At 47.0% G+C, this 12,824-nt stretch overlaps 6 protein-coding genes across 6 annotated transcripts; 3 read left to right on the top strand and 3 right to left on the bottom strand.

Annotated features, from left to right (window-relative positions):
* Positions 1-889: 889 nt before the first annotated feature.
* On the top strand, positions 890-2,545 carry BKA55DRAFT_689003 (major facilitator superfamily domain-containing protein; the record flags this gene model as incomplete). The annotated part of the gene is made up of 4 exons (XM_046199295.1): positions 890-1,153; positions 1,199-1,513; positions 1,563-2,188; positions 2,239-2,545. 4 exons carry the CDS (start codon positions 890-892, stop codon positions 2,543-2,545), a joined length of 1,512 nt encoding a protein of 503 aa, XP_046049754.1.
* Positions 2,546-2,928: 383 nt separating this feature from the next.
* BKA55DRAFT_509188 (uncharacterized protein) lies at positions 2,929-3,594 on the bottom strand (the record flags this gene model as incomplete). The annotated part of the gene is made up of 1 exon (XM_046187507.1): positions 2,929-3,594. The coding sequence occupies one exon, from the start codon at positions 3,592-3,594 to the stop codon at positions 2,929-2,931; it is 666 nt and encodes a 221-aa protein (XP_046049753.1).
* Positions 3,595-4,779: 1,185 nt separating this feature from the next.
* On the top strand, positions 4,780-6,429 carry BKA55DRAFT_511123 (uncharacterized protein; the record flags this gene model as incomplete). The annotated part of the gene is made up of 2 exons (XM_046187673.1): positions 4,780-4,829; positions 4,887-6,429. 2 exons carry the CDS (start codon positions 4,780-4,782, stop codon positions 6,427-6,429), a joined length of 1,593 nt encoding a protein of 530 aa, XP_046049752.1.
* A 12-nt stretch (positions 6,430-6,441) lies between these two features.
* BKA55DRAFT_565807 (uncharacterized protein) lies at positions 6,442-7,059 on the bottom strand. Its single transcript, XM_046192551.1, has 3 exons — positions 6,923-7,059; positions 6,771-6,866; positions 6,442-6,723 (listed from the first exon to the last, which is right to left on the bottom strand). Exons 1-3 carry the CDS (start codon positions 6,944-6,946, stop codon positions 6,604-6,606), a joined length of 240 nt encoding a protein of 79 aa, XP_046049751.1. The 5' UTR covers positions 6,947-7,059; the 3' UTR covers positions 6,442-6,603.
* A 565-nt stretch (positions 7,060-7,624) lies between these two features.
* Positions 7,625-7,972, top strand: BKA55DRAFT_688999 (uncharacterized protein; the record flags this gene model as incomplete). Its single annotated transcript, XM_046199294.1, has 1 exon — positions 7,625-7,972. The coding sequence occupies one exon, from the start codon at positions 7,625-7,627 to the stop codon at positions 7,970-7,972; it is 348 nt and encodes a 115-aa protein (XP_046049750.1).
* Positions 7,973-9,481: 1,509 nt separating this feature from the next.
* On the bottom strand, positions 9,482-12,400 carry BKA55DRAFT_662996 (uncharacterized protein; the record flags this gene model as incomplete). Its single annotated transcript, XM_046197645.1, has 4 exons — positions 9,482-10,755; positions 10,803-11,033; positions 11,332-11,451; positions 11,507-12,400. The coding sequence occupies 4 exons, from the start codon at positions 12,398-12,400 to the stop codon at positions 9,829-9,831; spliced, it is 2,172 nt and encodes a 723-aa protein (XP_046049749.1). The 3' UTR covers positions 9,482-9,828.
* Between the last annotated feature and the right edge of the window lie 424 nt (positions 12,401-12,824).

Genomic DNA, 12,824 nt, shown 5'->3' with positions numbered 1-12,824 from the left:
AAGCAACGTCGTGATACGCCGTTAGATTTCATAGATACAGATGAGATTGTCGAGTAACGATGCACAGTGAGAAACCACTCGACCCGAAGAAGAATTGTTTGCTCGTGACATTTTGTAACCAACCGAACCAAGTAAGAAAGCGTCCGGTTGCGGAAAGAAGAGAGATTAGAGAGGTTTGAGGCTGGTTACACCAAGCCAAGCAAGCAAGCAAAAGGTCGGGTGCGAATAGCTTCAACGTAGCACTTGGAGTAGCAGCCGTTATCAAATGAGCAGCAATTGGTGATAAATGGCCGGATTGCTGCCGTAGGTTGTTGCATGGCATGTTCCACAGAGAGCCTAACTGAGTTAATCTGACTAGACTATCTCCCTATCGGAAGGTGATTCGCACCCTCTTTTGAACTGGATCTGTAGATCATACCTTGAGCCTGTCAGGTGGCTGGCCCTATCGCCTATCAGCGCACTGAGCAGGGCTAGGCTATCTTGACCCCGCGATAAGTAACGGGCATCAATGGGGACATTGGGTCGGGTCCAATGCATTCATTGTAGGGGGTCCATTGGTACTGTAGGGCACGCTCCCCCAGTGTAACGTCGCACTGATAGCCTCCAGGACCGTCCTTCGTCTCATCTCTTCTCCTCCCCCCTCAATAATCTGCCCGCCGTCCAGTGTTTGGGTGTTTATTTTGGTAGTCACCGAATCTTACGGGTCGCGTGCCACTCCTTCCAGTTCGTACCCATTATCGCAGTCTCCACTGCCATGCCACTTCTTTCTTTATTATCACCATCTCCACCCCCGCCTTTTCAACGGGTTTAAATCAGCCAAACATCCACTTCCTCTCTTACAACGGTTCAACGGCTACTCCAATTGAGCTTCACCATCAATCACTCAAACATGGCCGACGAACAACCAACCGCTACCTCAAAGGGCGGCATGTCAACAGAGGCTGATTACCATGATCACACCGATGTTGATCTTCCGCGTGGATGGAAATACCGACGATTCAGCCTCTTTGGAAAGACTCTCCCTTGGTATGCCTCGCCGCGCATTCAGCTTGGCATGGTCGCCTTTGTCTGCTTCATGTGTCCTGGCATGTTCAATGCTCTCGGAGGTCTCGGTGGCGGTGGTAAAACTGATCCCACGTTGGCTGACAACATGGTGAGCATTGCATTCCTTCCGAGTGATGCGCGCTGACTGGGCTAGAACACGGCTCTCTACGCCACCTTTGCAGTCTTTGGCTTCTTCGGCGGTACTTTTGTCAACGTACTCGGTGTCAAACTATGTCTCGCTTTCGGTGGTGTCGGTTACGGTATCTACGCTATCAGTCTTCTCGTCTCGGTCCACAAGCATGTTCCTGGCTTCAACATCTTTGCTGGCGTTTGGCTCGGTCTCTGTGCTGCTTTGTTATGGACCGCGCAGGGTACCATCATGATCTCGTATCCTCACGAGAACAAGAAGGGAAAGTATTTCGCTTGGTTCTGGGGTATTTTCAACATGGGCGCTGTTATTGGCAGCTTGGTAAGCTTCTTGGTCCATTCCTCTATACCAATGCTAATTTAACATGCAGATTCCCCTTGGTGAAAACATCAACATCAAAGAGAACAAGACCGTCAGCGATGGAACTTATATCGGTTTCATCGTCCTGATGTTCTTCGGTGCCATCCTTGCCCTCACACTTTGCAACGCCAACGACATCATCCGTAAGGACGGTTCTCGCGTCATCCTCATGAAGAACCCAACATGGCAGAGCGAGCTTTGGGGTCTCTGGGAGACACTTCGCTTCGAACCTTTCGTCATTCTTCTCTTCCCCATGTTCTTCTCATCCAATTGGTTCTACGTCTACCAACAAAACTCTGTAAACGGCGCCTATTTCAATACCCGAACCAAAGCGCTCAATGGCCTGCTGTACTGGTTGGCTCAAATTCTCGCTGCCGCGCTCTGGGGCTGGCTTCTCGATATTGAGAAGTTCCGCCGTACCACCCGTGCCAAGGCTGCTTGGGCTGCTCTATTTGTCTTGACCTTTGCTATCTGGGGTGGAGGTTATGCCTTCGAAAAAACCTACACTCGTGAGACTGTTTCTCCCGATTCAGGATTCGTGCCAGGCGACTGGACCGACTCTGGATACGCTGGACCCATGTTTCTGTACATCTTCTACGGCTTCTACGATGCTGCTTGGCAGGCTACTGTCTACTGGTGAGTCTCCTCAGTTGTAGCCTTCAATTTTACTTTGCTAATCTTGCTAGGTTTATGGGCGCCTTGTCCAACTCTGGTCGACGATCTGCCAACTATGTCGGCTTCTACAAGGGCATCCAGTCCGTCGGTGCCGCAGTAGTCAATAACCTTGATGCACGCAAGATCTCCTACCGATCTGAGTTCATCAGCAACTGGACTCTTCTCTCCATATCTCTCGTCGTTGCTGCACCTGTCATCCTCCTCAAGATTCGCGACCACGTGAGCACTGAGGACGATCTCAAGGGCACTGATGAGACTCTTGCCGATGTTTTACCTTCTGGTCATCCCGAAAAGCAACCCGAGCGAGGTAGTGTTTAAGTGTCGTGGGTATTATTTAATGGGGATAAAGGGGAAGATGGAAAATTGTGAAATACTATTGCTATGGAACCAGGATTCCAGAAACAGATTACCTAGTTGGGGATGTCTTAGTAATGAATGAATTGACGTACTCTCATAATGACGAAGGGACTGGTGATGTTACCTTGTCTTACTGTGCTTACTCCGTCTGACCCAGTGCATTCAAACCCGTTGCGAGAAGTATCAAAGTCAAATTTTCGGATAGATCGAGCATTAGCCCGACATGTAATCTTAGCTGTTTCTTAGGCTTCACAGAAAATATCATCAACAAATGTAGGGGGTCAATAGGAATTGATTTTCAAGCTATGTTCAGTCTTGTTGCCAGTCCATGGTCCAGTCCAGCTTCAAATAAAATCAACATGCCCAAAGAACTTGGTGATATGAAAGCTCGCCTTATCCGGCGAACTCCAACCTCCAAGCTCCTGATCAGGAAAGATCTTCGGATTCGTAACAGTCCTGAAGAAATTCATCCTCCACTTTGTTCCCTTCGCACATCCAGGATCGACATTAAACAAACCCAGCGGAATCTTGACCTTACTAACCCACGTTCCCGCACGTCTATTCAATTTCGTCTTCGCCTCAAAACCATCGGCCTCTGGATCCGTGATGAAGAAGTGATCGAACGGAGCTCCCTCTTCACGGACTTTGGTTGGGTTGTAGACGAAGGCTTGGTATGTTACGTTGTTGGGATTGATTTCGTACTCGAGATATGTTTGCGGATCCTTAGTTCCTTTGTAGATGAAGGCCTCGACGACTTCGTATTCCCAGATATCATCGTTTGTACCCTGCGAAGAGTTGAAATAGAAGCTCTTTTCGTCCAGGGCCGTGAAGGTTAGAGAGAGAGCAGTAGAGGTATAGCAGAGGTCGATTTTCGTACGGGGAAAGGGGTCCTGATCGGGTACGGATTTTGAGAATGTGATGCTGTTTGATTTAGGACATGATGGAACGCTGACAGAAGGAACGTGAGCTGCAGCGAGGCTTGCGATAGCTAGGAAGACAAAGGAATGCATTTTGAGGCTGTAGATGTAAAATACGAGATGAAGAAGATTGTAATCAATATTATGCACTTCCAAGGTTTTAGTATTACTATTTAACTACTGGACTACGCACATTCAGACCCCAAATACGAGGGAGGAGCATCTCGTCGATCTTGGTGTGAAGGAAGGTGCTGAGGTCTTACAAGCATATACGATACCGAAGTGATTGGTAGCATCGAAGAAAAAAAGGAAACATGATTTGCAACGTAGCACGGAAATTGGTGGTGCGAGGGGGATGTCAAGTGACTTGATAAGCTTGGGCGGGGAAGAGGGAGAGGATGGATGGATGGGATCCCTGTTATCAGCTTGCTAGTGGCGTCTAAGAATAACCTCGGGTGAGGGTGAGTCAGACTACTGTGGTGCGACGATAATGTGATTGAGGATAAGGAGACAAGAGATTCTTTTGATTTTTCTCGTATGAAAGAGATTGAAACGAAGAATGAGTTACATGGGTTTGTTACTGGGGCTGAGTTGGTCTTGGTAACAACACTGGTGTTTAGATGAATGGTCTGCTTCAAACTTGGTTGAAATAGTTGAAAATCGATATGTCGAGATGAAATTTACATTAAGTCTATTATATGAAGTATTTCACATTATACGATGATAGACTTCAACGGCTCGAAGCGCCACAAGAACCTCATCCACGCGAAGCGATAGCCTTAGCTCGAGATCACGGAGATATCCGCACGACGGACATCAAGCCACCTCTGATCTCTTATTCTCCTATCTAATCGATCTACAATACGAACCCATATCAGAATAGTCCTTTATAGTGCCTCTATCGTCCCCAAACCTTCACATACGACCACAGCCCTCGGAGAATACTGGATCCCGTCCGCTCTCCCATCGTCAAGCCGAGGAGCGGTGAATTAGTACTCGGGTCGGTGACGACCGGGGAATCCTCACTGTTGTATGTTTTTTGCCTCTTTTCTCATCACTTTTTGGCAGTCACAATACGATGAAAACTCGGATCGTCGCGGATGTTGTTGGTTTGATACTTTGTTAGGTAGCATCGTCACAGCCCTATGGCTTGGCGATCGCCAATTGGCCGGCCGTGCCCCGCATTGACTCGCTTGTCGCTTATGTAATGCGACTTTGATGAAGTTGGAAGCTTGGAACCAACATTTCTCAACTTCATTTAACCGAGAGTTCGTCGAAATGCCTCGTAAAGGGAATTTCAAAACGAGAAGTGGCTGCTCAACGTGCAAGTGGGTAACACAAGCGAGATTAAACATTAAATCTGCAGTCTAACGCATTCTCTATAGGGCGCGTAAGATAAAATGCGATGAAGGCAAACCAACGTGTCAGCGATGCATTAGCGCTGGTCGCAGATGTCATGGTCTGGGGTATAACCAAACCTCATACTCTCACCTCCAACTATACCGTCCCCAGAATCACGTCCTGGGCAACAATGTAAAGACCGAATCAAGGGCTATTGAGTTCTTCTGCAGGGTTGCAGCGCCGTCGTTATCGGGGCCTATCGACCCATACTTCTGGACGAATGTTGTTTTACAGTTCTGTGATCATGAACCTGCTGTTAGGCATTCCATCATGACGATCAGTTCTCTTTTCGAGAGCCTCCAATCAAAAGACAACTCCTCGGCTGTTGCGGCTCAAAGGAATGTCTTTGCACTAAAGCATTATAATGCTGCGATTCGGGAACTCCAAACTCCACATAAACCAGATATAATATTGGCGTTACTGACTTGCCTCATGTTTGTATGCATCGAGGTGTTACAGTCCAATGGAGATATGGCGATAAAGCATTGTTATCATGGAATGAACCTGCTAAACACTGGAAATCCACCGGAATGGGCGCTGCATTATCTATTACCGATATTTCGGCGCATGAGCATCTTGCCGTTCTACTTTGGCGACTCACAGCCCATGGGCTATTCGGAATCTCCAAAAATACCCGAGTCCTTCTCTTCATATTTTCAAGCCCAGACTTCGATCGATGCTGTTTACAACATGACTATACAACATTTTCGGCGGACAGCCGACTACCGTCTCGGTGACATGAGAAACGAGCCAGCTACACCGGATGTTCTTCTCGAGCAATATGAGATACATGACTTGTTGGATCAGTGGAGATCTGCATTCGACAAATTCGAAGCTGAAACACCAGCTGAGCTGATACAAGCATCGTTGACATCGCGGATATGGCTCTTCCATGTTTACGAAGTCTGCATGATATTATCGCGAGTGCAGTTCGTTACCGATGAAACAGATTACGATAAGTTCATCCCAAATTTCAAGCGTATGGTTGAGGGCGCTAGGCAACTGGCTGGACTGCGAACCAGATCAACACCGTCTGAATTTCATTTCGAAATGGGTTTCGCGCCATATCTCTTCTTCGTTGCTATCAAATGTCGCGATTTAGAAACTCGTATCGAGGCACTTCGGTTAATGGGTGTTCTTTGTGCTGCGCAAGAAAGTCTCTGGAACAGCCATACACTTCAGGTCGTTGCGCAGAGAACGATCGATCTCGAACATGGCATATCAGGACAAGACGTCGATAGCTTTATGACCCAGTATGGCGTGTTACCGCCTGATGAAATGAGAGTTCGGCACTTTGTTATCGGGCCAGCTGAATCAGGGTCTGAGGGCTTGGCGGGGAGAGAGTTGACCTTTTACATGACGACAAAGGATGGCGGTATATATCTGAAACGGGAGAGGTTCCCAATCAAAGGACCGAATGAAGCTGTTGAAGGTGCGTCTGGTGTTTTCGAGGTGGATCTTGAGATGGATAAACTGAGTTTGTCTGAGATAGACACTTGGAGTAGCACTAGATCAGGCAGTGTTTAGATTATCAAAGAAACGCCTGAATTGTTCATTCATCTTTTTTGTCAGTCTATCTTTCTTCATGAATCATTACCACGACTCAAAACCGCGCACCCCCTCAAATTCAGCCAGTCATGCGCTATTGTGTAGCAACGCCTTTCATCTTCACCATCCTAATACCCAAGATCAATTTGTGATCTATTGGAAGTCGTTGGGCCAGCACTTCTCCTTGGGCCAGAGCTTAGCGTCGTGTGTTGACGCGTGGACCTCGAGCTGGAGCTTGTTGGTGTTGACAATCTCCTTGCGGCAGTTTTGGCACTGAAAGCGTTAGTTGATATCTACTTGATGAGAGGAGAGATACGTACGATGGAGGTGGGCTTGGGGGCCTTGACGGGGAGACCGTTGGCCTTGACGGGAGCGCGAGTACCGGCAGCGTCGGCCTTCTTGTGCTCCTTGTTTCTCTGCGAAATGTCAGAATCGGTTCACCGCTGACAGTCTACATCATTCAATAACTTACGCGATCCTTCTTTGAGATAGGCATGTTGACGGTGATTGAGAGTCTTAGTGGTGAATTGAGAGATGAATTGAAAGTGAAAGTTCAGGGTCCTCGAGTGGAGAAAGAATATCGAGAAAAGAAAGAAAATGGAAAAAAACTCTCCATGAATTTGTGGAGATGGGCAGCCACAAAGAACATCACCCCACTAAATATTTCCCTTAGTCAGTTGACGATAGCGGTCTAGAGCAATCGATTTGGCAGTATCGAGACCCGCTTGTGTTTGATGTTGTCCAACTATCTTGTCGTCTATTGTCGCGGTTCAATGGAGATGCCAAAGGACTTGGTGATTGTGTCGGTGTAGTTCACCTTATCATTAAACGGCCAGTATTGTTGGTTCTTATTAGAAGAAACAACAGTCCTTACTAAACTTTTCCTAAACCAGTATTTAAAAATTATGGACATCATCCTAAACTACTAAAAGTCTTATAGTAAGAGTTACTATATTTTAGTTACTCCTATTCTAAATTTATATCTTTTGATAATCTCTATTCTAAAATAATACGCAACTTATGTTACTTTATTACTGATCTCTCAGCACCTGCCGGCCAGTGCCACCAATACCAGCCGCCCGCCGTCTCTGCCTCTAGGTTTACTCGGATTCATTCTCGTCCCTTCTCGTTCCTCCTTCTCTCAACCCATCATTTGCTTCAAATCTTCACGACGATGGAGGGCGAATCGAAGGGCAAGCAGTGCCAGATCCTCACGATCCCAGATGAAGTGCTACGCCTGATCATCGACAAAGCCTCGGAGCCGATGTCGCCCAAGGACCATCCGAATTACATAGCACTCCCTCCTTACAGCGATCTTGTTTATTTGGCCTTGGCCTGCCGCAGATTCAACGCAATCGCTACCGAGAGCCTTTATTCTTGTATATGCCTCCACACCGATGACGGTGATGACGACGACCTCTACTGGGAGCGGAATCAGGATGATGATAACGACAGCGAGGACCATTGCGACAGGCGACTCTCTACTTACGCACAATGCGTACGCCTGTATCTGACACTGTGAGATAATCCAGAACTTCGCCGCTACTGTACTCGTTTCATACTGGATAACAGAGGAAATATACCAGAACCCGATGTGGAGGAGTCGCTCAGCCTTCCTTCAGACGACATTCAGGACCCTTTGGCGCTAGATTTCCCTACTAATATGCGTACCTTCGTTTGGATTGTCCTGAGTTGTACTAGATGGCTTTCTAACACTCGGACCTTGATCATATCTGGTGATACACATGGCATATGTCTCCTGGGGCTTGGAAATGTCACCTTCAGTGTACTGTTCTACGCAAGAACAACCATGCCACAATTGGAACGTATCGATATATTGAAGAGTATATTCGCTTATGGTGATGCTCTAGAACTGTACGATACTCAAGTAGGATTAGACGGCGGCTACTTAAGTCTGAAGCATTTGATTATTCGTCGTGCGCACGGCGCCTGGCACGCTCCTGTCAGCTACTGTCACGTTCAAGCCGACGTGAGTATTATAATACCATCCAGCCAAGTGCATCGAGGCAGCCAGTCACTGACCACAAACAGCTATGCAATCCCCATTTAAGGTCTAAATTCTGTCTCTCCAGTCTCGTTCTCTTCAACTCATCATAACATCCCGACACGATAAGAGAATTTGTGGACTGGCTCGAGAGCTTAGAGCACTTCACTTTGAAATGGGAGCACAACTTCCGGTTCGAGGGTAGAAAAGACCCCCAAAGGAGTCTAACCTTGGTTGGGGATATCCTCAAACCTCATCGACGTTCCATCAAATCTATCAAGCTCGGCAAGATGTCCCAACCCGGTCCAGGCGACTTCGACGACTCAAACTTTCCCAATCTCGAGACTTTAACCTTGCATGGTGAGGTCTTTGAAGCTATTGATGTCCCGAACTGCCTCAGCTTCAGGCGACGAAGTTGCACGACGTGGTCATCACGAAGAATGATATCAACGAAGAAACTTTTTACAATGCTTGATGTCACTACAACTTGAGACGAGTTCTTTGGGGGGGGTTATGACGTATTTTTTTCACTCATTACAAGGCTATCTGGAGCGAACAATAAATCGGCAAAGGCTCCGCCCAGACAGCGCCAGCATCCAGCATTTCCCATTTCCAAAACTATACCAAGAATGTGATCGATACCGGATACCCAAGTTTTTTTCTAGGTCGATAGCCCTAGGCAGGGCAGTTACGAAAGCAAACTGCGCACTGGTACGTGGCCCAGTGCGTGATGAAACGTTCGCAGCCATGGCATCCAGGACACTGGCATATCATTCGACGGGCACATTGATGAGGCTGGTTTTTTTTGGTCGTGGAAGCTGAAGGGACGGGAGACAAGTAAATGATTTCGCAAGCCAAGGAATCGGCAGGAAGAGCTTGGGGAGTGGTGGGAGAACTCATCATGGTATGATAGCGCGGTCTCTCGAGAATTTGGGGTCTAGATGCGATGAAATTGATCGTTTTTCGTCCAAACTTTACGCAATGGGAAAATTTATACCTGAGCCTCTGGACTTATTCACGGAGCGATATGATGAGATCACAGATTCACTACCTAAGTGCCTTATTCAGAACTCCTGTGAATGTTTTATCCAATACTGTTCCTTGACGGTGTTTGAGATAGTGAAATGACGGAAGATGTTACGAAGCGTTCTAGCCGAAATTCCGTTGTTCAGTCTCGTTCCCAATTGCGAATGCCTGCGAAATCTGAGGACGCCCTTCCATATACTCTCAATCAGATGCATACTGAATGACCACAGCCAACGTGAAGCATTACCATGCTGGGATGCATTTGCATCCACTGGTTCAGATACAATCCCTCACCCCTGAAACCTTTCTCTCCAATACTCCGGGATGACCACAAAGCTAGTATGCTGTTATTTCTCATCTCTCCAAATCAAAATACCTTTGGCGTAGAGACCACTGATAATTCCAACGCCCTTTCCAGCATCCTTGACAACAGTCGAGCTCGACGGGTACTCAGTATCAACATAAAGGTGCTTCAATCCTTCGCTCTCACTCCATTCAGAAACCCAAGAAACAGCCTGTTCTTTGACACAAGATTCCTTCACAGTAGGGTTCGCGCGTTCATACTCAACAGGGTCGTTGCAAAAACGACGCGAATGAGTGAACTTCGTCAGAACAGGCATGTGTCCATGTCCTGCGATCATGAGCTTACCGCCAGATCCGGAGAGGTTGTCTGGTAGGAAAGGAAGTTTGATCCTGGAGGTTTCTTTGAAGGTTGTGGCGTCTGGGGTATTAAACATATAAATGGCTGCTCGTGAGGATGACGCCACTGCAACGGTTGAACTGTTGAGAATCTCGATACCGTTGGCGAAAGGAACCCACGCGACAACCTTGACATCGATCTCTGTATCTTTGAGAGTGACATGTACAACTGAGCCTGTCGGTGGGCCAAGGTACGTCTCCAAGTTACTCAACAGGAATGACTGCTTCTTGGTGATGTAGTGATCATTGGTCACGTAGAATTCATGGCCGTTGATCGAAGCGATTGAATTTGGTGCGTTGATGAGTGGATGCTGAATCGTCCGGATATAACTGGCCGTCAATGATCCGATGTCGAGATTGAATAGCTCAATGCGTGAGCCTACCACGGCGTGGCTAACGACGAAGAGATTAGACGTCTCAAGATCAAACGCCATGCCCAGGGAGTGAAAATCGGAAGAATGAGGGAATCCAGCCAGTTTGATCCTCTTGAGGGATTCAGAGTCAGGACTATTGGTGTTTGTGTAGTCGTATGCCCAAAGCTCAGCATTAATGGAAACATTTCCTTCAAAGATTCCCTGCACTTGTCAATAACAATCACCAACTGTTGGGGGCTTAGACGAACCATGACAGTGTTGTGACGCTCTCTTCCTGGATCACAGGCAAGAATTGCGAGGTGGTATTCCTCAATTAGCAAGACATCTTCGCAGCTCCTTATCTGATCTTCAAACTTGACTTCATATTTCCCGATGTTGTTCACCTTGGTGACACGCGTGGGAGCATTCTGATAGAATGTCTGAATCAGATTGATCCTCTCGTAAACGAAAGAAGCAATCAGCCCAATGAATAAAATTCCCTATATTCACTCAGTCACTGCCAATAATGATCGTCTTCATCACTCACGAATATCGATCTTGAAGACATAGCTTTCGGAGTTCAAGCGATGAGAGAGGGGAAGTCGGAGTTTGAGAAGGATTAAGTTTCAGTGGAACTCGGCCGCTATGACCCCAATTAAGCTTCCATGGCTTCCGAATATTGCGACCTCGGTTCTGGAATAAACCAATTCCGAATGTTTCACATGCGTCTTCTTTATTTGGGGAGCAAAGAGTGTCTATTTTGTTGAATTGTCTTGTTTTTGTTGGCCGCTTACTTACATAGCCGATCCCTGGCGGAGTCGGACTTGGCATATAAGCAGGCGTGGAGTTATCGCGTTTACGTGATGGCTCCGCCTCGGAATTGGCGTTGATATTCTTGTGTCTGCTTTTGGTAGTTGGCTAGAGACTCTCTGCATATCAGCGCTTATTCGATTATGGTGGGTGCTTAAAACACTATTCCTCCACCATCGACGACCATGTCAGACCCGTTGATATAGCTACCAGCCTTGGAGCATAATAGCACAACCACTCCACTCAGTTCTTCAGGCATTCCCATTCTCCCACTCGGGTTTCTCTCGGCCCATGACCTCCTTGCATCTGCTAATCCCTCTCCCTCGTTGAGAATAGTATCCATGTATCCCGGACTAATGCTATTCACAGTAATTCCATACCGCGCCCACTCTGCCGCGAGGCTACTTTTCAGCATCAAAAGAGCTCCCTTGGATGTATTATAAGCAACTTGTGGTTGCGGATAGTTAACGCGATGTGCTGAAATGCTAGCGATGAAGACGATGCGGCCGCCGGTGTTTGCCTTGACCATTTCTCTTGCTGCAGCTTGGGCGCAGATGAAGCTTCCAGTTGTGTTGACATCGAGGAGCTTTCTGAAGACTTTGGGTGATAGGTCGAGGGCATGAGTGCAGTTGACTATGCCTGCGAAGCAGAGGAGGTAGTTGATGCCGCCAAGTTTCTCAACTGTTGAAGCCATGGCCTTTGCCACAGCGTCTTCATCGGTTACATCCACAGGCGCAGCCTCAATTGTCATTTCCGGAAACTCCCTCTTCAGCTCATCAACCTTGCTTATTGCAGACTCCGAAGTAACGTCAAGGTCAAGCAGCATCAGCCCGGTCAGGCCATGCTGCAACAGTGATCGAACAACAGTCAATGCAATGGTCCCCAAACCCCCAGTAACAACTGCAACGCCAGGGACTTTAAATCTTGTCGAAGAATCATCTAAAGTTGAAGCTGTACGTGCTTGGGCTGCTGAAGGTAGAGACTCTATACCTCTCGCAAGAGTCATAGAAGGAAGCTTCCTCTTGGTAAGATCTTCACGGGCCATTGAATCGCTCATTGTGGGATTTAGTTAAAGAACCTATATGATTTAAGAATAGCTTTTGAAAAGGAACATCTAGGAAGATAGACTGATATAGCTTGGGTTGAGAACACCTCCTCATTTTAGTTGCTTAACACGTGATGCATTTCACCTCATTGGTAAGCTCAAAGGGTAGGTAGGATTCATGCAACATTTCGTCATTATTTGTTTAGGTCGAAATCTGAATTACTATAAGTGATTTTAGGTGAAAACCACCAATATACTGTGAAGTAGTGGACTCATTATAATATGCAATCATAAAGCAAGTCATCAATTGGTTGAGAAGAAGAAAAACAATGTTTTTTTATAAGATCAACGCTGGACTGGTTGCAGGCTCGTTTATCGAGACCACTTCAACCATTAAAACACCCGCTTTTTTACTGACTCGTTTATTGAGATCAGA

This window comes from Fusarium redolens, assembly GCF_020744475.1.
Source record: "Fusarium redolens strain MPI-CAGE-AT-0023 chromosome Unknown BKA55scaffold_7, whole genome shotgun sequence".
Classification (NCBI taxonomy): domain Eukaryota; kingdom Fungi; phylum Ascomycota; class Sordariomycetes; order Hypocreales; family Nectriaceae; genus Fusarium; species Fusarium redolens.
The sequence above is the reverse complement of the archived record's forward strand: the minus strand, read 5'-3'. Positions and strand labels throughout refer to the sequence as shown.